This window comes from Cheilinus undulatus, linkage group 18, assembly GCF_018320785.1.
Source record: "Cheilinus undulatus linkage group 18, ASM1832078v1, whole genome shotgun sequence".
Taxonomy (NCBI): domain Eukaryota; kingdom Metazoa; phylum Chordata; class Actinopteri; order Labriformes; family Labridae; genus Cheilinus; species Cheilinus undulatus.
In genome coordinates, this window is record NC_054882.1 from 5,424,496 (window position 1) to 5,449,192 (window position 24,697).

General features: G+C 40.0%; 1 protein-coding gene across 5 annotated transcripts in view; it reads right to left on the bottom strand.

The window, feature by feature from the left end:
• numb (NUMB endocytic adaptor protein) overlaps positions 1-24,697 on the bottom strand; it is a 100,927-nt gene that overhangs the window by 30,585 nt on the left and 45,645 nt on the right. For 4 of the 5 annotated variants that reach the window (XM_041811874.1, XM_041811872.1, XM_041811873.1 and 1 more), the window contains exon 2: positions 7,668-7,804. In XM_041811874.1, the coding sequence (XP_041667808.1) occupies positions 7,668-7,793 (126 nt within the window). In that variant the 5' untranslated portion in view covers positions 7,794-7,804. Of the gene's footprint in view, positions 1-7,667; positions 7,805-10,568; positions 10,608-24,697 lie in introns of those variants that run through there. The other variant, XM_041811871.1, reaches the window with a different exon arrangement.

Consider the following 24,697-nt stretch of genomic DNA (forward strand, 5'->3'; position numbering starts at 1 on the left):
GAAACATCCACATTTATCAAAATAAAGCATCTCCAAAATAAACAAATACACATACCCTTTACAGTCTGTTCTACATGTGTAGGTTAATTTTGTTATGAATATTCATGGAGTTTCATGCCCACTGTAGGATTAGTTCCCCTCTGCACTAATCCTACAGTGGGCTTGGATTATTTTCAGTTTATACAGTATATCATGATAATGATATTATTTTCCTGCCTCTGCACTGTTTGTTTGACGAGGAAAAGACGTCACATGACATGCTGGATTTACATTTCCAGGCCCTGGGGTTGATTTTTCCAGCTGGAGAAGGGCCATCAGAGGTAACACAAAAACAAACAAACAGCTCTGGGAAGCCTTTAAACTCACATTTTACAAATATCTGGAGAAGCCAAGGAGGATGGAGGTCAAGGAAACAGCCAGACAATAACAGGGCATCCCTCTATTGAGGGTATGAGTAAAAGTAAGAATATGCTTATCCCTGTTTTTGCAGAGTATTAGATCAGAAAGATGATGCCAGTGGGTTTTATCTTGTATAGCAGTCAAGCATTTAGGCCTAGACAAAAGGGAAACAGCCCTTTAGTTCCATCTGAACAATTCATAATACCTTTCAGCACCTGTCTACTTTTAATATGTTAATATTTTAATGTTTATACAAGTAAAGCGTGAACAGTGCTCTGTGCTGCTGACTCAATTTAAGCTGTTTCCTTCTTAATTCATACTTTGATGAAAGGATTACAGTGTGACATATCAGTTCTTCTTGAATATTTCATCAAATTATAAATAAGAAATCCTAATAATACCGGTAACACTGATAATTTGGACTCGATGATCATGGTGTAAATTTGATAATGTTACATGTCTAGAATGACAAAGATTTTTCTGCTCTATATAAGACTGATTTTAGATGAAAAATTACATTGATTATCATCATGATGACAAACATGGTCTTTTTTTGCTGTTATGTAAGGAGAAGTAATTTACATTTTTGACTGTGCAAAAGGTGCAAATAACTTGATTGAAGAATATTTTCAAGTTGTCAAAATATGATTCACTTTAATGCTTTTCAATAGAAATTCCTTTTTAATTTATACCTTTGATCCATATATACACTATGATAATAAAAGCACAGAGCAGGCCCTTTCACATCCTCGCGTCAGCATCCTGATGTTTCTGAAGGCCTTTCTGCTGCTTAAAAAGATTCAGAAGTTATGTCATTTAAAAACAGCAGGAAAGCAAAGAGAGTGACACCGGAGGAGACACTGTTGAAATACTTGGTCATGTATGTGTGCAATCTCCAGAACCAGTGTTCTTAGGTTTATTCATGCAAATATTGAACAGGAAATTTCAAACAATCTGGTGCCAAGTACAGGACAATGAACCAAAACTGGTATCATTATCAACTGTTATTTACTTGTATCAAAGTTTTAGGGTTTGTGTCCATTGATGACTGTGGTTTTTTTTTTAACACTGGCAGTGTTTATTTACAGTTCTGAGCAGAGAAACACCCTCAGCATCAGCTGTTTGTTTCACCATGTTTAAAGCGCTCTTGGTTGAAAACCATTCAACTTTTGAAGCACTACTGTGCTCGTCAATGTCACCTCTCCCTCACTTGCAAATAAAAATCCAGGAGGGGCGGGACTTCTGAAATAGCAGAAGAATTACTGGTCTGACTAATCTTTTATAGAGGGTAGTCTTCAGGTCTACAGCTGCTGCCTGAGTCAGGACAGATTCCTCTAAACTGTCTTCATGTCTTTTGTGTGATATTTCCTTGAAACATGGAATTGTCCCGCCCTCAAACGCGATGAGCCAATCACAGTACGTATAGCCGTTCCATACACTCAGACAACTGCTGCCTGGACATCCATTGAAATGAATGGGAGAAAGTCAGTTTTTGTCTGGTTTTATGAGGTTTTTTTTTTTTTAGATTTTAAGTTTAAAAATGGTCATGGGGTACATGAGACTCCAAGACAAGGTATCCCGAGAGGCTGGGTGATGGAGTGTATTTTTACCCTTTCCTGAGCCACATCTAAACCGAGAAAAGTGTCTTCTTTGGATATAATTGTGCAGTAGACCACAACATCAACTCAGTGTTAATACAGTTAACACGGATGTCTACATCTGCCCTAAGGTAAGCCAACATCGTCTTTGAGGGTACATAATGTCACTTTGCTGGAAAGAAATATTAAGTTATCTTTAACATCTCTAACGTTAGCTAAAGTTAGTCTAACGTTAGCTCCTAGCTGTGTTGTTCATTGTGTCACGTTGTTTGTTGGGAGTTCACTGGCATTTTTTGTTCTAGTTTTTGTATTTGGGTGATCGTACATCATTGTTAGCTGTTGTCCAAAGGGCTCTAGGTAAACTAACGTTAACTTCTGGAGTTTAGCTTATCTGTAATAGCTGAGATAACAAAGGTTGGCAGACGTTATGCTGAATGATTCAATGTAAATACTGCAGCACCAGACTAACAGAGAGACACTCTTGGTAAAGATGGTAAAAAGGCCGTTATAGTTTTCTGATATTCTGAGTCAAAAACCTTAACTTCAGCTGCACTTTGATGCTGATCCTCTATCTTGTGGTCTGAGATTGTGATGGCAATGAGATGCGGTTTATCATGTTTGCACTGGGACCTGTAAATTTTGGCTTGTAACTGAAGCTTTTTGTCAACCTTCTCGACAATAAAATGATTAATATATCCCTCCAATGCGTAGTTTAGACCCTTTTGGTGACTTCTAGATGATATGAGATCTTTCTGTCTCCAAAAATTATCAATGGCCTCCTGTGAAATGTCGCCTCCTGTGACAACTGCCATAGCGCCTGTCACTGAATGTTCATTGTTAGTTCAAGCGAGTGGAGGGGGCGTGGCTTAGCCATAGGTCAATTATGAAGCACATAGAGCAATTTTAAAACCATTTTACAGACTCTACTGAGGAAAGCGGGATTCATCTTTTGTAACTTAGCCATAAGGAACGCTGGTCACTAGTGAGAAGTGCTACAAAGTTATTTGTGCCAGCAGTGCTAAAAAAAAGTTGGCTATAACCCTAAAACTGGCATTGTGACAACCCTAAAATATTTCACACCAATATACCATGCCAGTGGTTGATAAACCAGTATCAAAGCTGCCAATGGTATTACTAATGTGACTAACTGGGCTTTTGTTTCTAAATGGTAGTAGTGTATACACCAGACATAAACAATGCCAGCAAAGCCTACCAGCTACAGTGGTGGATCCTAACAGTGATATGTGAAAGACAAAAGTTCCGACTGAACTCTTGTTTCACTCTGAAACTCCAGGAGCAGAGCCAGATGGACCTAAATGCTCAAGGACCCAACAGCACCATCTGCTCTTCATGTCAGAGTGGATGTTAGTGTTTACAATGAAATTAAAGCAGAGCTGTCAGGTAAACCTGTTCTCTAAGTCCAATGTCAGCAAATAATAACAGCAACATGAAGTGAGTTTTCTCAATGTGCTGAGCGTCACTGTCTTTCTGTTTTGGGCTTTGACACTGGTAATGTGCTGGAATGGATCAACTTGGTTTGTCTAAAGCTTGATGCAGCAGTGATTTTCCATTTTAGTACCTACAACAGCTTCTTAAAAGTGTGTTTTTCAGCTGATGACTTGTGTTTTAAGTGCAGGAGGATGTGGCTCTGATCGTGGTCAAAGGAGCTGCCGTAAATACTGTAGCTCTGCACACTGAATGTAGCTCTGCTAAGGCTCAGTTAATTCAATGATAAACACTGTTTCTGCCAAGTTCTTCATAATAAATGTCTCCTGTTGTTATGCAGTTTGAATGCTTAAAGGGCATATGTGGTGTTTTCAGTAGAAAAGCATGAAAATTCAGGTAAAGAATTGATTTGAAAAATCATCTATTAGTGATCTAATGCACTGATTTCAGGTCATATTATCCACCTCTGTTGTCAACTAATTCAGCTTCAGCCCAACTAGACCGACGTTTCCACAGCTGCAAACAAAGCTGAAAGTATTGTCGGTTGTGGCGTTGGAAGGCTCCGTGATAAGAGCATTTATAAATTTCCTTTTTATTGTTTACTGCATTATTTAAATTGTTGTAAAAGTTTCAAATTATACACAGATGCTGATACATAAATAACAGACATACAGTGTTGAAGAGTTGAATTAATTCAGGGTATTGGACACAAATCAGTTTGAATGAAAAATCCAACAACTCTGTCCCCCAGACCTGTGAATAGAAGCTCATGCACTCATTTCCATACAAATAAGACTGTATGGTTTAAAAGGTACAAAGGCCAAATTAATACTTTCCTGTCGTTTCTTTTTCATTCCGGTAAGCATAAGAACGACACACAAGCAGTCTCATCTAATCACACATTCAGCTCAAACCTTCACACACTTCCATACAAAAAGAGCAAGTCTACATTGTTATGCCTTTGACGATCACCTTGAATTATGAATAACTGTCTGCCACTGCAGTTTCAGCCTGAACACCACAATCATCAATGTGAGCACAAATACCACCAACAGGCTGAGGATGAGCTCAGGTACAATTAATGTGATCCGTAGCAAACTGGCTTAGTCGTTCACCCTGACTGGACTGAACTGTTTTTGTTCTTCTCCGCTGCAACTCCTCTCCTACCATCTATTGGTTGCACCTCAGTGCGGCAGTAAGTGATCATTTCACTGCAACTACTCCAACAGCCGGACTCCTCTGAGGCACCTAGAGCGGGAGACCGGGAGCAGGAGGAGGGGGGTGGAGGGCCACAGAGCAGCAGCATGGTAGGTTGCACCGACATGATGAAAGCCAGCACAGAGGGGGAAACGTGAGTGAAGTAAAGTGAGTGAGCAGTTACAGCGAACGGAGCTAAAGTCAAAGCTTTGGCTACTTTGCAAGTTAACAGAAAGATTCTGCAAGTAGAGACAATTGTCAGATACCTGAGGTCATGATTTGATAAGAGCACACCTGTTTCACTTCATGCAGGTGTATCAATTAAAGGAAACTAATCTATAGCCCTTTAAAATCACAAAAAATCCCCAAAAGACTTTATATAAGTGTGTTAGAATTTTTCAGAGGCACTGTATTTTTTTTTGCAATGGTCTATAAGAGTGGTTCTCAAGGTGGGAGTCTGAACCCCCTTGGGCGTCTTAAGACAATGAGAGTTGCCAGATGTATGCATATGCAAATTATATGCATAAAATTACATAAATGTAGAACTAAACATGGATATTTGGCCAGATTTATGTTGAAATCAAATTATTGTTAAAAAAAACTTTAAAATGCAAGTCTGCACATGACTATTGAATGTGCACGGCTGTGTTCATCTATGCTTCAACCACCTCCATGTACAGTTGGGGTCCTCGGTCTCTGGCACTTTTATTTTGGGGTCATGGTCAAAAAAATTTGAGAACCCCTGGTCTGTAATACTGTTATTTTGCATAGCCTAAAAATATAAAATATCTATTAGGGTGGACATTAAAAAGTCCACAAGAGGTTGCTGTCTCACACAGACCTCCACAACTCTTTGGTTGTTGCTCTATCCATCTTCCACTCTGCTGTTGTAGTTGTCTGTCTCCAGTGTGTCCCACAAAATACCATACACTTAGGGTCATCCCACCCTGCCTCGTTTCATAGATTTATCTTTTGTGTGTTTCTGCTCTGATTACAGTATTCATCAGCAGCACTTTATATAAAGATGCTTATATAACATCACTCAACTTCTTTAAGTGGTTTAAATATTAATATTACCTATTTAATATTACCTAATCATTGCAAGTGAAATGCCTGTCTGAAACACACAGGTGCCATCGGACGCACATCCAAACGATCTCCCCCATTGTTTTCTTTTAACAAACCCACACCGGTGGCGGCCGTACACTCGAGGACATGCCACGCCATGGCACTTAACACCACTGCTCTATTCCCAACATGGCTGATCACAATCGCTGGAGTGTTTTCCTGAGAGAGCGGCTTTTGGTCTATTTCGGCTGCTGTAGTAGCAGCTCTGTTTGAAAGTATGGAAAGTAAATGTAGTGCCATCTTTTTTTTCGCGGTGCAGAATAACTGGGAGGTCTCGGCTGCTGGTGAAATACCACTGCCCTTATCTTCTGTGGAGGAGGTGAGCCCTAAGCGGGCTTTCAGCTGAGGTATCAAGCTCCATGCAGTGGCTGGTGGAAAGTCTGACAGCTGACACATGTGTGTGCTAGGGGCGGCACTTGAGGCCCATTATATGACGCGACACAGCGTTCTGGGGCTGTTGTGTTCTGGGCTTTAATGCTTACTGTTGATGTGGTAGAAACACTCATCCTACGGAGCATGAGTTCTTGGCAGGAAGTTGCTGAACATAAATGTTAAAAGCGGTGGCATTAGAAGCTTAATTTTAACACACATTGCTCCTCAAATGATGCCTTTACTGAGGGACTGACTATTAGATGCCTTACTTTTGTGCATTAAATTATAGAATAAAAAATATTTTATAAAATGGTCAACAGTATTTGGGTGGCTGTTAATACAGCTGGATAGCCCGCCCAAGTATGGTCTACGTGAGCTAACATTATACATACAGTATGTTTGTAACTTCCAATAAGTCACACTATTTTCTGCCATATTACCCCAGTTATATTATAAGTTCCGGCATGTTCCTACCATTCTTACACACGTACCACTATTTCTTTTTTGCCTGTATTGTGATAAAACAGCTGAAGACAGACAGGAGACTACGAGAGAGTGGGTGGGGGAGGCATGCACCAAACAGTGCTAGTATCAGGACTCAATTCTTCTACAGGAGCCTAGCCTCTGTACATGATTGCCTGCTCTACCTACTGAGCTGAGCTACTGCCCTTTAAATCAAGTCCAAATAAGATTTTAGTGAGTAATAACAACTCTAGTTTTGATATCAGGAGAGTGGGATCATTTTAGTTTGGCAGGCAAAAACCCCAAGATAGCCTTAAACAGCTGTCTTCAGCTTCCTTTAAATTCATCCACTTTCGCTTCCACCTACAGTATTCAGTTAAAGTTATTGCCCTTCTTAAAAGGAAACATGACAAAGCAATCACAAAGACATCAAACCACAAGCCTGGGCAATCCACGTGCACTGGAGCAGCGAAGAGTTCCTATATTCTCAGGAAAACTTTCTCTTTCTCCACTCTGAGGTTTTCAATTCCCGTTTACTCTCACAGGAGGGGTGGGGGCTGTATTTCAAGCCATGTGATGAGAGGAAGTGTACCATTGCACTTCTGTTTGCAAAAGTTCAAGTCTTTGTTGCCAAAATATGACGAACTCTCCACTCCATCAGCTGCAGCACAGCACGCCCAGGTCAACTGTGTTTGAAACAATGTGTACAATAAAAAGGCACCACATCGCCTGCAGAGCTGTGGCCCTGAAATGTTGTTTGTCAGCAAGAATGAAACATTTTCTCTACTTTTGCATATTTAAGTTGATGATTCAAGGAGGCCTGAAATCAATAGTGCACACACATCCCACAGCTTTGGAAAGCTCCTGTGGATAATGTTGCAACCTAGATAAAAGCCACGCTCACAGCCTCTGAATGCTTATGATTAATCACAAGCAGCGTCCTTGGGGAGCCAGGCAGCGAACAAGTTTCTCAGAGTGTGCTACAGTAAGGTCGGTGCTGCACTGTGAGAGTGAGAGAGACTGTGTGAGGTTTTACATGCAGGTGTGTTTTTGTGTTCGAGTCACCTTGACTGCAAAGCTACATTTGCCGCTGCGGACCGCCTCCTCGTCTGTCTGCCACTGGTGCGGCCGACTCGACTCCGGCACGTAGACATCTTTCTTCCGGCGGAAGCTCTGCCGTAGCTTATTCATCGCTGATCTTCCTGTGAGGGAGAAGGGACGTTTTATCAATGTCTGGGTCAAAACTGAGTAATAACAAATGAAAATGTGAAGCACTGACAAGAGGGCTGGAGAAATTACACAAAAGGTGGCAGTTAAAGATGCAAACATTAAAAATAAGTCAAGGAAATGAACCAGTAATCATGCAATCAACAGCTCATGACACAATACAAATTAGTCAACTTCCTGTGTTTGATAACGGATGAGTGGCTGGTGATTATGCAGAACCATGGAGCAAGATAACCTCTTTAATTGTGTTGTGTTTGTTGCCTGTAAATAGGAGAGATTTAAACACTGACTTCAGAGAACAACAGCAGGCTGTTGTCTCTCTGACTCATAAGGAGGAACTGTTGTGTTGGAGTCTGAGTCTCTGTTGTGTTGGGAGTCAGGGCGGCCAAGATAAAAAGGGAACAGAGGACAATGAGGACAGTCTGCTGCTTCCAATGAGATATCTTTCCACCTGCCGATTACACTGCGCTTCTAAATAATCCATATCATTTTCACAAACAGTTCAGAGTTTCCCACAGTATTGCACTGTACCTGGATAGTAAAAGTGGCATATAAATTTATTTAAGACTCAAAAACCTTTATTTATCCCAGAAAGGAAACTCAGTTTACAGCCTACCAAAAGAAAGAAGAACAGAAAAACACAGACAGCAGCTGCATATCCACGGGGACAGATTTGCTGTGACCAGCAAGACATAAACAATTACAATCCACAAGTCTAAATAAATAAACTGTGCTTAATTTTACAACTTGTTTCACTCTAAATCATAAACCACATCAGTCTACTCATCATTCATCCTTCCTCTTTATTCCCTTATCTTCACACAAGCCTGCATCTCTCCTCTCAGCATCTTGTTTCACAAAGACTCACGTTGTATTTTGCCTGTTTATGATTTTTTTGGAGTGATTATCATTAGCTGTGTGAGAAGACACTCAAATAACAAGAATGAATCTTACCAACCCGCATTTTGAAAAGCTTTACTAAATACTCAGATATCACAACAGGTGTTTGCACGCATGGAGACTTACTGATGATGATGCATGTTGTAACAATCGTCCTAAACTACACATGTCCACATCTGCACCAAGCAGTTGCAGAGAAATACTGAAATTAAGGTCTATGAAGTTTTAGTTTTTAACAAGAAACATCACAAGTCAATCTGTGCAGACTTGCTCCATTTCTTAATCAACTGTTACCAAAGGTTCGACAAACCATCCATGCATTTTCTATAGACTGGAGCCTATCCCAGCTGTCATTGGGCAAGAGGCAGGGCACACCTTGACATATAGAGACAGCTCACATTCACACCTATGGCCAATTTTAGAGTCACCAATTAACCTGATGAGCCTGTTTTTGGTAGTGGTAGGAAGCCGGAGTACCAACACACCCATGGGGAGAATATACAAACTCCACACAGAAAGGCCCTGACCAGGAAGCAAACCAGGGACCTTCCTGCTGTGAGGCAACAGCGCTAACCCCTGCGTCAATGTGCAGCCCTTCCAGAAAACAGTTGTTGTTATATTTTCCACATCAGATCAGAACTAGGTGGGCTCACTTTTTCTTCCTTGGCTCCTTGAGATCACTGAATTCTGACATTTGTGCAGTTCAAAAGATTTTAAACCTCCCATCATCTATTTGTAGTTGTTTTATGCAGCTTTTTTTACAGTCATTTAATCTAGGGTTGCACCATGGTGGATTTTTCCCAAAATCCAATATAAACTCATGTAAGCAGATATTGATATTGATACTGATCTATAGATATAGTTAAGACCTACAACTTGTGTTCAAGTTCAAGGAATGAGTGTGAACAAAGAAAAAAAATAGTTGATGTACATCTGTTGGTCCAGCCTAGAAACTCCACAAACTTACTTGTGCATACAGCCGATATATCGGCTGTAAATATCAGCAGAAATTTTCAGTCCATATTGGCTTGGTCCTAATGACTGTGTTTTATTAATCAATCATTCAGACCTCATGTTCTCTGTTAATGTTTCTTTTGTCAATCTCTCTTCCATATCTAATCACTTCATTTTCTCTTAATTTTATCTGTAATTGACTTGACATCATCTTAAAAGAGGGTTGCCCCTAAATCCTTTCTGGGGTATTAAAATAAAGGCGGATTAATTGATTTTAGGGAAATACAAGCAGACTTTTTCTAGCTCCATCCCTCACCTCCAATTTCCACATACACCGACCGCGCTGCAATCCACAGGCAAATCGTACTGCGGAGCAAATCGCTCCCTCTCTAGTCTATCAGAGTATTTCCACAGCCGGCGCCCCAGTCCAGAAGCGGCGCGTGCCTGGAATGCCACTTCGCCCCACTTCGTTCCAGATACGCTGCAGGTCAATTTTCAGCGCCGGCTGCTGCCAAACCGCGTCACAAGCATAGAATATCTGGTTCTTTCAAAACACAACAGTGCATGGACTCCCATTCACAAATCATCACTATATCAACATTACGTCTCATCCTGCAGTGAGAGGAAAGGGTCACCGAGAGGTCAGTGGGTCACAGAGCTACAATGGTGCCATTGAAGAGGAAAAGTTAACTTTTAAGGATATTTAGCCAAAGAATTTTACATAAACCACAGATCCTTTAAGCAAACATTAATCTTTTAACATTCTAATGTACATGCCCAATGGTGGAAGCAATTATATCATGGACTTATACTGGAAAGGATGATGAATAAAGCCCAAAAAGTAAAATTGTCCGCTGTTGACATACTATTCCTGCGTGAACTCACAGTTCTCCCGTGATCTCTTCCTGCTGATAAAGGCTGCGCACCGCAGCGCTCTAGACTCGCTTCCAGCTTCTGGCACAGCTCAGTCATCCTATGTGGAAATTGCGGGTCAGTCTTTTTCACACACACTGGCAATCAAACATGGATCAAATAATAATTTTTTAAAAAGGATGGTAATTCCACTATAGTTCTGTCTGCATGATCGAAACACTGCAGTTATAGTCATCGTGATTGTATTTTAAGTCTTGACACACTGAAGAAAGAACTTGGCATCTGAAATCAGCTTTCTGCAGAATCCAACCCTCATATATCTCTGTGGACAAGTTTTGCCCAAATTTTAAGGACAGCACATTGACAGTTTCTTAGATTCTTATTCTTTATGTCCCTGCCTCTAAGCTTGTAAATTTCAAGGTGATTTCACTGTATACTTTCTGAGAAATTTATAGGTAAATTCTGCTCAAACTGTAATGAATTTCTTTGAGAACGTTGATGAATTTAATATTTCATTCAAAACATTTTTAATAGGTGAAAAAATATATCAAGGATGCATGTCATTGGATTTTTAGTTGGATATGATATTCAGTAACTCATTTAAGTCACTACCAACAGGGACTTAAATATGTAGTTCTGACTCAAAACTACAGTCCTTACAACATATGTTTAGGGGAATGAATGAGGATAAAGACTTCAGCTGATGTAGGTCTATTGTTCTTGACCATAAATCTACAAACTTATTCGTATGGATGACTGATACTTACCGCCAATATTTTGGTAATCAATATTAGCAGAAATTTCACATCTGCTGATAATGATAGTTAACTATAAAATGACAGAGAAAAATATAAAGACAGGAACATGTCATTATGACAGAGCTCATCCTTTCAGAAAAATAAATGCTCTTAGAAATGAGTTCTACCTATTACATCTTGTTTCATTTTTTTCTGGAGTGCAGGTTTAAACTGAGAAATCCTCTGAAAATCTGAAAACAGCACCATTAATTAGGCTAACAGCACAACTTTAAACGATGCAGGCGTGTCCTCTTGGCTCTGGGAGGAGATTAGGAGGCACAAAAAAGCAAAGACCCAATTAAAAGTTGCTGATCCAAACTAGAGCTGAGAGGTGCACCCATCATGGAAAGCCTGGCTCACCTCCACCATATCACCCCCTCACCCAGGACCAGAAGTCATTGAGCCATGCAGTGCTAACTTCTGACACGTGAGCAGAGTGGACTCCTTGACTAACAAGTTATACCCATTAGGTTGTGATCTGATGAGGATGGACGGGATTAAACGTCTTTAATCCAGGAGGACGGACTGTCCGCCAACACACACACACACACACACACACACACACCCACACACACACACACACAGGAACAGTAGTTCACTCAAACACACATGCTCACAGCCACAACACACATATGTGCCTTCTTAAATACACACAGAGGACTGAGCTGTGTGTTTGCTCAGTGAAACCTGTCCCATGAGCCAGGACTGGTGGGGCTAGAGAGAGTGTTTGAGGTGAAGCTTTCTTATCTGTTCATGACATGCTCTAAAGCTCTGCAGCACACAAAGAAGCTTTGAGTCGTGTCCAGACCATCGAAACAAACATCAAACGTCCAACAGTCATTAAAGAATGGAGCTGGAGTGGACACTGGGACCAGAATAACACACACAAAAAAAACATTTCCTGCTGTTTGTAGTAGCGTATTTCTGCACTCTGAATAGCTCCAGTGCAACTTTAAAAAGCACAAAACAAAGCTGAACTCGCTGCTCGGCTTATATGATGAAGTTCTGTAAAAAGGGGTACAGTAATACTTTCAGACTACAGCTGATTTCTCCAATAAGTGACAGCATAGCTAACTTGCAAGTCAGACATCATACTGAGCAGAAAATTTTAGCTTTAGGCTGTTTGTGGATGATGTCACACCAACATGCAAAACTCCAGATGGATGGCAGGAAGGGATTTCTGCAAAGAGAAGCACTAAAAATGCAAAAGTTTTGTGGTATTTCTAGCTGTCCAAACCAGTCAAATTGGTTCCACAGGGCTGTACCAATATTTTTATTTGTCCCACACCATTCTGGTTTGGAAATCACGGTTCAGTGCATGTAGTCACTTGACAAATACATCTGAATGGAACCAGCATATGCTCCCATACCTGACCTGATTGTACTGGACAATACTGTTATTTGCAATTATGATATAATCCATACATGATGTTAGGGCTGGGCAATGAATCACAAATTAGATTAAATCGCAATATGGCATGCTGTAATTTTCAAATTGCAGACAGTACAATGTTTCTTTAACCTGAAAAGTGTCAAAAAAAAAAAAAACAGTTTGATACAATTTTTTTTCTTTATTGAGAACTTCAAAGTGTCTTTTTATGTTTATTGTTTTCTACAGAAATCCTTCTGTTCTTGCTCATATATTTGGCTTTCTTCATCAAAATGAGATCAATATGAGAAATTATCATCCTCTTTAATATAGCATTTTACATCAAATTCACTTTTCGAGCCAAAATCACAATAAGATATGTATATATCTTAAATTGTTTATCACCAGTTTAACTTATATTGTGTTTGTTATAATAAAGAATGGTTTCTTGCTTATGCTTGTTGAACAAAACATAAAATGAGGAACCTTAATAATCGCGTATTAAATCGCAATATTTTGGGAAAAAAATTGCAATTGGATTATTTTTGCTAACTGTTTAGTCCTACATGGTATAATGACCCTACTTATTTGATTATCAAGGGAAATGCAGAGAATAATCAAAGTTTTGAAGTGTACTTCTCTGCTTTCAAAAAAAAAAAAATTTTTAAATACAGGTACTTCTACAAAGTGCTATAGTGGCACCATTGCAAACTCAAAGGCCTTTCTGCAGGCATTTTTGTAAACATCGGTACTTTTAAAACAAAAATACCTGCACAACCTTACATCGCCACTGCAATTAGATTAATTGTGCAGCATGCCCCCGACCCCATCCACCGCTCCCCCCCATCAAATAAAGGCACAAAATGCCCAAAAATAAACCTTTAAAAAAAAAAAAAAGTGGCCTGAATCAGATTTTTTTTTGCTCACATGTGACTCATATCAAATTTTTTCTGACAGTGTGAACAGCGCAAGTCACATTGAATCTGACCGTTTCAAATCAGATTCAGGCCACTTTCGTATGTGGCTCTAAATCAGATACGTATCTGATCTTTTGGAAGTTGACTGCAGTGTGAACAGGCAAACAAAAAGATCAGATCTGAGAAAAGATCAGAATTAAGCATTAAGGCCTGCAGTGTAAACGTAGCCTTAGTTGATCCATTCCAGCACATTGCCTATGTCAAAGGTCCAGACAGACTGACTGACAGAGACGCTGTGCGAAGCGAGCACACTCGCTTAATGTTGCTGTTATTTACAGACATCAAACTTGGAGAAAACACACATTCACCTGATTGCTGTGCCTTAATCAGGCAAACTATAAACACTGAGATCCATCCTGACATGGAGTGCTTTTATATCAGTGAGCATGTAGTTCCATCTGGCTTGAATCTTGAGCACCAGCCTGAAACATACAGAAGACCAGCGCTTGCACACAAAGAAGAAAAGTTACATGTAGTAGCAACTAGCAAGAAGAACTGCCAGCATCTTATCCTTTCCTTAACTTTTCTGAGCACAGTTTCTGAAAAGCCTCTGGATTTGAAAACAGAGAGGTCTGAAGACATAACAGGTAGGACTACATTTTAAAGGCTACAAAGGATTTAGAATAGAGGAGTCTGGCTTCAGTTGTGTATTAAAGTGCTTGAACCTTGTTTTTATAGGAACCAGTCAGCAATTGGTTACTGGCTCATGTAGCTAAGCAGTAAATTAAGAACAAATAACAGCTATACCTGCTGTCCTTTAACGACAAGACCGCACACTTCATAAATCATAAACAGGACACATTGCTACAGGATGCCTCTTTTTTGTATTTACTTTATAATTTCAAATCAGAGGAAGCTATTCCTTCATGTGTTGCTTTCATTTTTCCTCATTTGTCTCTATTTTTAAAGTGTTCAATACACTACAGATAAACCAGGTAGTTGTAAACAACACAAACTGGAACTGTCATAACTGCCAGTTCTAGATAATAAAAGAAACAGAAATACACATGCACTTTTTGTTGCTTTTTCCCTCTTGAACTGCACTCATACCAAACTCCAAAACTGAGGAACCAACCAAACCATGACCTCTGGGAACCGTTACACCCAAAGCACTCAGAGTTCATACATCAGTTCACCTTATCTTTTCTACAGAGGGATGGCAAGAAAATCTGCTGGGAGTTGTGGTGCATAGACTTGACCATTTACATTTAAACAGAACTAGCTTTAAGGTTTGTAAAAATGAAGCTAGTTAAAAAGTTAAGAGTTGAACACCTTCCTGAAAAGACTGGCAATACACTGAAACATCCTTCTATGAATCACAGGCTCATTTCCAGGAAGCTTTATTTTAAACTCAATGCACGTGAGCGGCTGCTCATAAATCTTTTAGTTAGTCACTGATGGTGCATATCTAAGGTTATCACCTCTTCCTTATAGAGTCACATCGGTCCTTAGCCTCTGCCTAAACTTTGTTTAAAGACATTATAAAAACAGTCCTATTCTTACATGTTTATTCAGCGTATCCTAACACAACAAGGGATCAATAAGGAATAAGATTAACCCATCCCTCTGAGGTGTAGCCATCATTCTTCTTTTCATTCCTAGAGCGCTCCTACAAAGAAAAAAAAAAAACTGCCGAGTTCTGCTCTGTGTATTAATAAAAATGCAGCAGATGAGCACTTTGAAAAAATAGAGAGAAACATCTAATGAGGTGTAAAACAGCTGCTTAGATGAGTAAAAGCACCTGCTTTGTAGTAAGAGCCAAACACCTCTGCAGGTGACACGAAGCAAAAGCACACAGAAAGTATAAAGCTGTCTGTCTGTGCCTTCAGCTGTGCACATACACATGCACAAGTTGTAGCCTGCAGAAGAGTGAAATGTTTGAAAACAAGACAACTGAGTGAGAGGGAAGGAAAATATTGCTTCATCCCTCTCTCTCTCTCTCTCCCTCTCTCTCTAACACACCCGTTTATTTAGGTCATATCATGTTTGGGCTCACTGTGGTGCCAGTGACAGGCTGCACGCTGCCAGCCTGCACACTGAAGAGGAGGAGCAGGAGGAGAACTCATTTGTCAGCTCATGAGCACCTCGTCTTCAGTGCAACAATTCCAAACATGAAACCAGGCAGCCGTTTCGTGCTAATGCTGTCGCTTCAGATTCACTTGTCATATTGACACCAGACAGCATCAGTAACAAACAGTGCTACAGCTTCATTTATTCACAGGACTGCTGATTTTCTTTACAAAATAAAACCTAGTTTCTGTGATACTGCAACAACAACGACAAAACATCTCTGTTAAACAGCCTCTCCACAATCTGAGACAGCTGTTTTCATGCTGGTGAACCAGTTTGCCAACTTGTCAACCACACATCTACAAATATCAACCAGATGGAGACTGATTTTAGAGCTGCAGAGTCTGCCTCTCAGTTCAGTCATCTCATCTGTCATCAACACGTCAATGAATTGAGTCATAAACTGTCAGATAACAGTCTGAATGTCAGAGGAACCAAATGTCCAATAACTTGTCCTATTGGAAATCCTCACACAGAGAAGCTAGAATCTGAAAATGTCTGGATTTTTTATTTACTTGTTAAAGTTTTACTAATAGATCTGTATAACTGCAAAAGAATGAGCCTAATTACCTAAAGGTGTAAAACCAAGCATTTACTGACACACTCCATGGTTTTAATCAGCTTTCAGCTGTTTTTGGTTTTCTGTCCTACAAACCAACTATTGTCCAAAAACACTCCATTCACACACTTTTGAACACTTATATAACTTAAGGACAACTGCTGCTGAAATCCTCTTCAGTTAGCACCTCACAGCAAGAGGCCACCTCTGTCAGACAGACAGGAGACAGTCTGAGGAGGCCATACTTGAAGTATGGATGTGGCAAACAAAGCAGCAGGGTCTGCTTTGTGAGGCTATTATTAGATTTTTAATCATAATATGAATCAATACTAACTTTTCAGGGCCTATACTGATAGTGGATTAGATCAGGGCTGGGCAATTAACCAAAATTTAGATTTAATTACAATATGGTCAACTGCAGAAGGTGCAATACTTCTTCCATCTGAAATGTGTGACAAAATACCAGTTTAATACATTTTCTTCACCACGGAGATGTTGTGCTCTAAACACCATGCAAACATAAAAGTGTCTTTTTTAAATAGTCTACAAAAAATCATATTTGTCTTGTTTTGTTTTGTTTTGATGTTTTTCTTCATCAAAATGATAAACATAAATACTACCATTCCCTTTAACACAACAATTTATGTAGAGTTTGCAATATGAGTGTAAATAATTGCAATTAAATATTTTTTAAAATCATTCAGCCCTAGTCATCTCTATTTAATGTTATGCTGGTTAAAGTATAGAATGATTGATTGCTTAGGTTGGTTGACAAAGAATAATATGAGGAACTAAAAAAGAAAATGCATATCAAATCGCAACCACAGTATTGGAAAAAAATAATCGCAATTAGATTATTTTCTCAAATCATTCAGCCCTAGTTTAGATACTTTATGAAACCCACAACTTAAAACTGGAACCGACAGGATTTAAACATCTGACAGAATGTCTACCTAGTCTACCTCATTTCTGATTACTAAAGATGAGTATTACTTGTATGACTTCTAGCCCATCAGATTAGGAAGACGGCAGAGAGAGAAAACAGAGCTAGAGGAGATGATACAACTTGCAGCAGAGCCCAAATAGTGCCCATTTAAACTGATTCATTTTATTGATGATGGGTAAATTGTGAATGTAGATAGCCAAATACCAAATATTGACCCCAATATCTTGCGTTTGGGTAATCTGTCAATCCCAAATTACAATTTCATCAAAACAGCAGAGAATAACAAACTGATGATCAAAAAACATAATGAAGCTGTTTCACTACAAGGTCGTTCTATACAGTCTACGGTCCTGTGCCAAACACATGAAATAAACGTCTTCACCCCCACACGCTTGCTGTGAATTTTTCTGAATATTTCCAGCTGCATTCACACATCACACATGCCCAGTTTTACAAAGTCATATACTTGGGAGACTGCTGGAAACTTGGGAAAATTTGGAACTGGGGCACTGATAGCCTCGTGGTTATGTCCATGCTCCACATGTACTGAAACCATTTTCCTCAAAGCAGACACAAAGTCTCCTTTCTTACATGTCAATACCCACTCTGTCTCCCCAGTTTCACACTCTATCCACTGTTCTATCAAATAAAGGCATAAAAGACAGGTGGTTCTTGCATTTGTAAATGGGGTTTAAGTTCAGTGAATACTGCTAAATCAGGTGTACCTGCCAGGAATTCTGAATGGCTAGTCTTGGAGTGCCTTGGGAATCTGCAACCACACATTATTACTACATCTACATACAACGTACATACAACTACAACAGAAGCTACTTAATTGTGCATTACAGCAGGTATGTTACATGGATATGAATATGGTGTGCTTTAGGATTTAGGCTTTGATCTTATTATGCTTTAGCCAAAAACTTTGGCTTATACCAGTAGTTTTCACACTTTTGATTTTTATTTTGGCATCTACACCATCTGCTGCTGCTTTTATACCAGTGCAAAGTGATAAGAAATGCAATGTCATTACTGAAAATTAACACAGCTGCTTATGTCACACGCTGCATAAGACCTAATGGAATTCAAAACCTGCCCCATTGACTGTGTATTGCTAGGGTTTGCTTCACTAGTCAGAATATGCTGGAATATATAACACAGACCACACTGGAAGGGGTTGTCGCCACTTTTTAACAACTTTTCTTCCTTGTTAGGTCTGTTAGAGGATAGCTGAGCAGCTTGTGAGTCTGTCCTGCAGTGATCACCTGCAGCCAAGAGCTCAACTACTGTATTGTAGTCAGTAGATGCACAAACTCCATAATCACAGATGGTGCTAGAGGAGAAACACGGCTGCATAGAAAATGCACATTGTTGATTAAAATGGAAAGTACACAGGAAGATGGTTTGAACATTTTGTCCCGTTGGAGATTTTAAAAAACTAATTGTGGCTTATATTCTGCAGTCTGGTAAATTAAGTATTAAGCAGCTACAAAGTCCACTTTCCCTTAAAACTGGTGGACAAAAACAATGTTAGAAGGTGAAGGGGTAGCAGACTTGATATTCAGCAGGTGAAGCTGAAAAGTCAGACTCAATTGAAGGCAAACAACAGATATTTTTCTGCCAGCAGATCTCACTTTGAAAGAAAGTCTGAGTGAATCCCAAGGACAGAGAGAAAAAAGCACCATCAGTCTGGGTGATAGTTGTTTTTCTACTTTTTCTCACAACACCTTACCAAACTCATCTAAATCACTTAAGACATATGTTTCTGCTGCTTACAGCCCACGCATCCTCACTGCTGTATTCTTCAGAGTCAAATAAGGAGAAAAAAGACATTAAAGTAAAAGCACATACCTGTATGTGTGAGAAAAGCAGTGTAAGATGGCAGTGTATGTAGTAAATAATAGTAAATATGTGAACTACCCCAAAAGAGGTTACTAATTTTAAGACTTGACACCCCCCCCCCCCATTATAATACTGTACAGTGTTGAACTGTCTCTACTGCAGGTGCATACAGAGCTCTATGTAAACAGCAGCAACCAGGGATTAACCTTTAAAAGTAGACTGGTAGGTCAATGTTACACATGCTCATTAACCCATGTCAAACATCAAGCGTGTGCATGAAATCTGCATTAGCTGCAGCACCAACAGCATTAGGTTACTCTATTGAGAGTGTATAATGCTGGCTGAAGGTGAGTAAGTGAGTGGGATAGAGGCCAGGCAGACTGGGCCAGCAGGAGAACAATGAGCAGTGAAGGGGAAAAGTCTGGCTGTGTCCTCTGGTGCACAGTACCAGGGCAGGTTTTTGGACCAGTGGTGGTCATGTGGGGGGGGGGGCTTGGTCATGAGCCAGAGAGACAAAGGCAAGAAGAGGGTAAGAAGCAATGATGGAGCAAAAGATAAAGACTGGAGGAGACGAAAAGGCTGTTAAAAAGAGAAGATAGTCGACAAAAAGGAGAGAGTGATGAGGAAGAAAAAAGGAAAAGAGTTAACAAGGAACAAGGCAGAGATGCTTAGAGATTAAGCACATTTTCCCTCCGGTTTAGATTATTTAGGTTCAAAATAAGGATAATGTTCTTCTCACAGTAACAGTAGGTCTGTAAGTGTTGTTTTTACAGACTAGAAAATATCTGATCAATGTATGGCGGTAAAGCAAACCTGCAGAAGAACAGAGTTACTCAAGGTTCTGAGTCTGGTAAATACTTCACACAGTTTCCTGATCTTCATAGACATTAATGGAAATAGCACTGAGAATTACACTGGTGTAATCCTTTCAAGTGAAGCAGACAAATACAGCTATATATAAATGGAGTGACCTCTAAATGTTGCTGGTAGTACATCCACAAAGCAAAAAGCCACAGAGGAGTACTGTTTTCCCACTGAGAAAGACTTTTATTCTTTATAAAACAAGAATGGATTTTGTTCTAGAGATGTTTTGGGATTTGTTTTTTTCTTCTTTAAAAAAATGGCATCCTTTTGAGACAAATTTCATAGACTTCACTTTTTTTTTTTTCTTAACAACAAAAATGACATGAACCAGATACAACCTTACACATAAAAGCGAGATGGATGCATGTCCGGGAATGGAGATCAAAAACCAAGTTCTATATTTCTGAAGAACTCAAACAATAAAAGTTTGGGCTCAGGTTTGCTGCTACCAACCTCCTGAGTGCTGTAATGTGACTTTATTTCTCAAGTAAGGCATGCAACTACAATTGGTTGTGCACAAACAACTGTCTAATGATGAATATAATTGTACTGCCAGCCAATAAGCAGCCAATAAGCACATTAACACTGGGATCAAGTGAGGTACCTTCAGCATTCAACAGCTGCTGTGGGTCAGTCGTCGTCCTCTACTCGAAGCAGCCATAGATAACTACCCAAAATTCTGATATAAGTGACTGCATATTAAAATATATATTTAAACCAACAAGAAGTGGCACAGGGTTACACTGTATGCTCAAGGACAGGTTTGTTAAATGTCTGTTAAGTAGGCCTGCAAAGTAAACTCAATTTTGATTGTGGTCACAATATTGGCACCCCCAAAATCATAGAAGCATGATTAAAGGTGATTATCTATGTTTAAAAAAGGTGAAATAAAGTAATGTGCATAACTTTTAGGAATATATGGCACTAACAATTCACCATGGAAGGGCAGCCTGAGTCAAGTTTCGCACACATCAACATACTTGTCACTCAGCAGTCAAGGTCAAGCCCGATGGCGTCTCTTTTTCCCGGGCCTTTTCACTCCAGGTGGTTATAAAACTGGAGACCACCTGCAGTTTAAGGACCCTTGGGACATCCACAGCACGACCAGGGGCTTGTGACAACTATACTACCTGCCAAAGCCATGCTTTCTCGCTACATCCACCCATTACTCCACCATTAAGGTGGGGACTTGGTTATTTATTTCAACAAATTATTTTCCCATGCCGCTGGTAATATGCAGGGACGATCACAGCACAACCTGGGTTAAGTCAATCCTCTTTTCCACCTGATGGTTTCCCCTCAGGCTGGTTTATTCACCACATCTACACCTTTTTCCAGCCTCATTGTTGTGTCCAAATAGGGCTGGGCGATATACTGAGTATACTAAATGTATCGCAGCTTTTGACACGCACGATATAAAATGACTATATCCTGAACATCGAGTATAAATTATGTGGAAGTTTTCAGCCGTCAGCGTGCATTTCTCCCTTCTCCCATTGTCCCTGAAAGCATCTCTCACAGCAGAGAGCTCTCTCTGTCTCCCCTGCCTATCCAGAAAACTCTACTCCATGAAGTTCCTTTCAAAATAAAATGGCTAAATGTGACTTTATATTGATTTTTACCCTTTCTGCATACAATTTTATTAAAAATCCAATAGAACAGTTTATTTTAATCACCAAACTAGTGTCATTTGGGAATGAAATAAACAGTATACAGCTGCTGAGAGGACGTTTCAAAATATTGCAATATATATCTTGTATATCAGGATATAGCAAAAATATATCAGGATATCAATTTAAGGCCATATCGCCCATCTCAATGTTCAAACATGTTCCCACATCTTCTGCTCTCTTATCCCTGTTTCTGACTCTAAAAAGCCCCAAAATATACCTTAAAAAAGCTGTTATAACATTTTAAATAAAATTCATTCTCAGGTGAGGACAAATAATGAGCTCTAGATCTCTATAACTGTTAGATCCTTCTGCTTGAGTAAAGATATTGTGCAACAGTTGAACAGTGGGTAATTTAGGAGGCTCTGCTGGGTCATATTTGGCCAATTTGTTAGGGGGCCAGTCGGTGTGGGCCAAAAATGCTGGGACAGATTTTTCTTTGTCAGTCCAACTCTGTCAAAAGGTGGGTAGAAGGATGCTAACGGCGTGAAATGCACAACAAAGAACATTTTAAATCTACATTCAGAAATTATTGTGATTAATTATGTTTCAATGCAAATGAACCTACAGCCAGCAAAGCTTCATTTTTACTGAAGACATTGTACCTCCAGGGGTGCAGTTACAGGAGGAAGTTTCTCTTGTACATGCAGATGGTGGACAAAAAGCTTGTTAAATATACTTAGATGGCTAATAAACCTGGGTGGCCCACCCCAGTCTTGCCTTTGTATAGGAAACAGAGAATAAGGGCATCACTATCAATAAAATTCAACAATTTTCATCTCTCAACATGTCTGGGGAAATCATACAGGTCACAAAAAAAGACTCAACTCAACAGAGGAGTCAGATATTTCCAAAGGCAGCATGCAAAGACGAGTTTTAGAGCTACAATGTCTCTTAAACTATAAAAAGAAGTTCATGGAGGATAGAGAGGCATTACAGGGGGTTAGGAGAGTTGGATCAGGGTCGGAGAAAATAGGCGAGTGGGGAGGTGAAGGTTTGGAAGAGCAGGATCTGAACCCTGCTGGAGCTGTCACAGCTCCTCCAGTTAGCTGCTGTGAGGATCTCTGGCTGTTCTCTTACAAGCGCTAATGAGGACAATTACACAAGGTCCATTTATACTCTCTGTGTGGCTGTATACAAGGAAATAACCATGAAAGACAGAGGCATGGGGCTCTTTAACAAGATTTAACATGCAGTATGATCAATGTAGCATACATAGTGGACAATTATGGACAGAGAAACACAGAAGAAGAGAGATAAGTACAGGCAAACCAAAGAGATTAAGGGGGGAAACAGAGAGAAAGGAAGGGACTTTTCCCTCAGTTTGTGCTCTGCTGCTGCTTGGGAAAAAAGAGAGAGAGGGAGTTCTGCTGCTGGCTGTGGATGTAACAGTATTTGAATAATCTCTCCAGGAATGGAAAACTGATTAATCCTTGCAGAAGGATCCTAGGGATGAGTACAGCGGTTTGGTTTCAAAGAAGGGATACAGAAGAAGGGAGGGAGGGAGGGAGAGGCCAGGAGAGCGGGTGAGCGTGAGAGCTGGAGACAGAGGAAGAGGAAGAATAGGCTGCAGCTCAAGACAAAAAGACTCCACTGTCCGTCTGTCTCCTTTCATGACTCGCCCCACCACAGTGCCAGGCGTTACTCTTCATCCCATTTTATGCTGCTCTGTTCATGGAATTCCCTGTTATCTGAGTTTATAGTTTGGAAAGCAACAGTGTGATAGGAGAACTTCAATCACCGAGTCCAGCCAGACAGCCAGCCATCCAAAATGCAAAGCACGCCTGGCATATCTGCTAGGCGCTGTTATCGGGGGAGTCAGCCGTCTTGAGGTGATAGTGCTTTGGCCTGCTCCGCTCGCAAATGTCCGAATGAAGAGAGAATTTGAAAAATGCTGTAACCGTGGTAATCCAATTTTCCGGGCCCTGGTTTGTAGCTTGGCCTGCTTACGTAAAAAGAGGAGTACAAAGAAAAAGGAAAAACAAGGAGAAAATGTGGAAGGATGTGTGCTATGCATCAAAAGAACCAGCCAATTGGGAAAAAGCAGAGAGAACCCTAAAGTCCAGGACTAGGCTCAAAGGTCAGGGTAATCTGTTTCTGCTGATAAATGCTAACAACAAGGCCAGCTAAACTCTGATTATTTTTAGTACTAAAAACTAGGGCTCCACTAAAAGTCGGGCATCTGATCATCAGCCGGGCAGAGTCCACTTTAATTTTGTCAGAAGACTCTCTGCACTGCTGTTGTTTAAGCTTCATCACTGATTATGACCTAATGATACAGAGGAAAAGCTCAGCCCAGTCTTCAACTGGCCTTACAACGTACATGATTAACAGAGTTTCTACAGCGATCTCCTGATAATAGTCACTATTCAAGGCTCGGAAAAAAAGGTGGTTGTCTTTGACGCTTTAAATGGACAAAAGGTTACAGGTGATGCTGTTAGGTGAGCCACAAGCTCATTTGATAATACTAAGCTTGTATTACAACCTATTTTTTAAATAGGCTGAGCTGTGAGTAAAATGTAAAAACAGAAAGCAACAGGTCAGTAACATAACTGGGTATAAAAGGAGCATTTTAGAAAGGCAGAGTCTCTCAGAAGCAAAGATAGGCAGAGGTTCACCAATCTGCAGAAAACTGAGCAATTTCAGAGGAATGTTCTTCTACCTAAAATCAGTAAGACTTTGAATATCCCACTGTCTACAGTCCATAAAATCACCAAAAAATGCACGGAATCTGCAGAAATCTCTGTGTAAGGGCAAGGCCAAAGGTCAGTATTGGATGTCCATGATCTTCAGGCCCCTCAGTCGGCGTTGCTTCAAAAACAGGCATGTTTCTGTACTAGAAATCTGCATGGGCTCAGGAATACTTCCATATATCAACACAGTTCACCAAGTCATCCACAAATGCAAGTTAAAGCTGTATCACGCAAAGAAGAAGCCACATGAGCACGATTCAGAAACGTCACCATCTTGGACTGAGGCAACATGGAAATCTGTTCTGTGGTCAGATTAATCCAAATGTGAAACTCTATTTGGAAACCACAGATGCT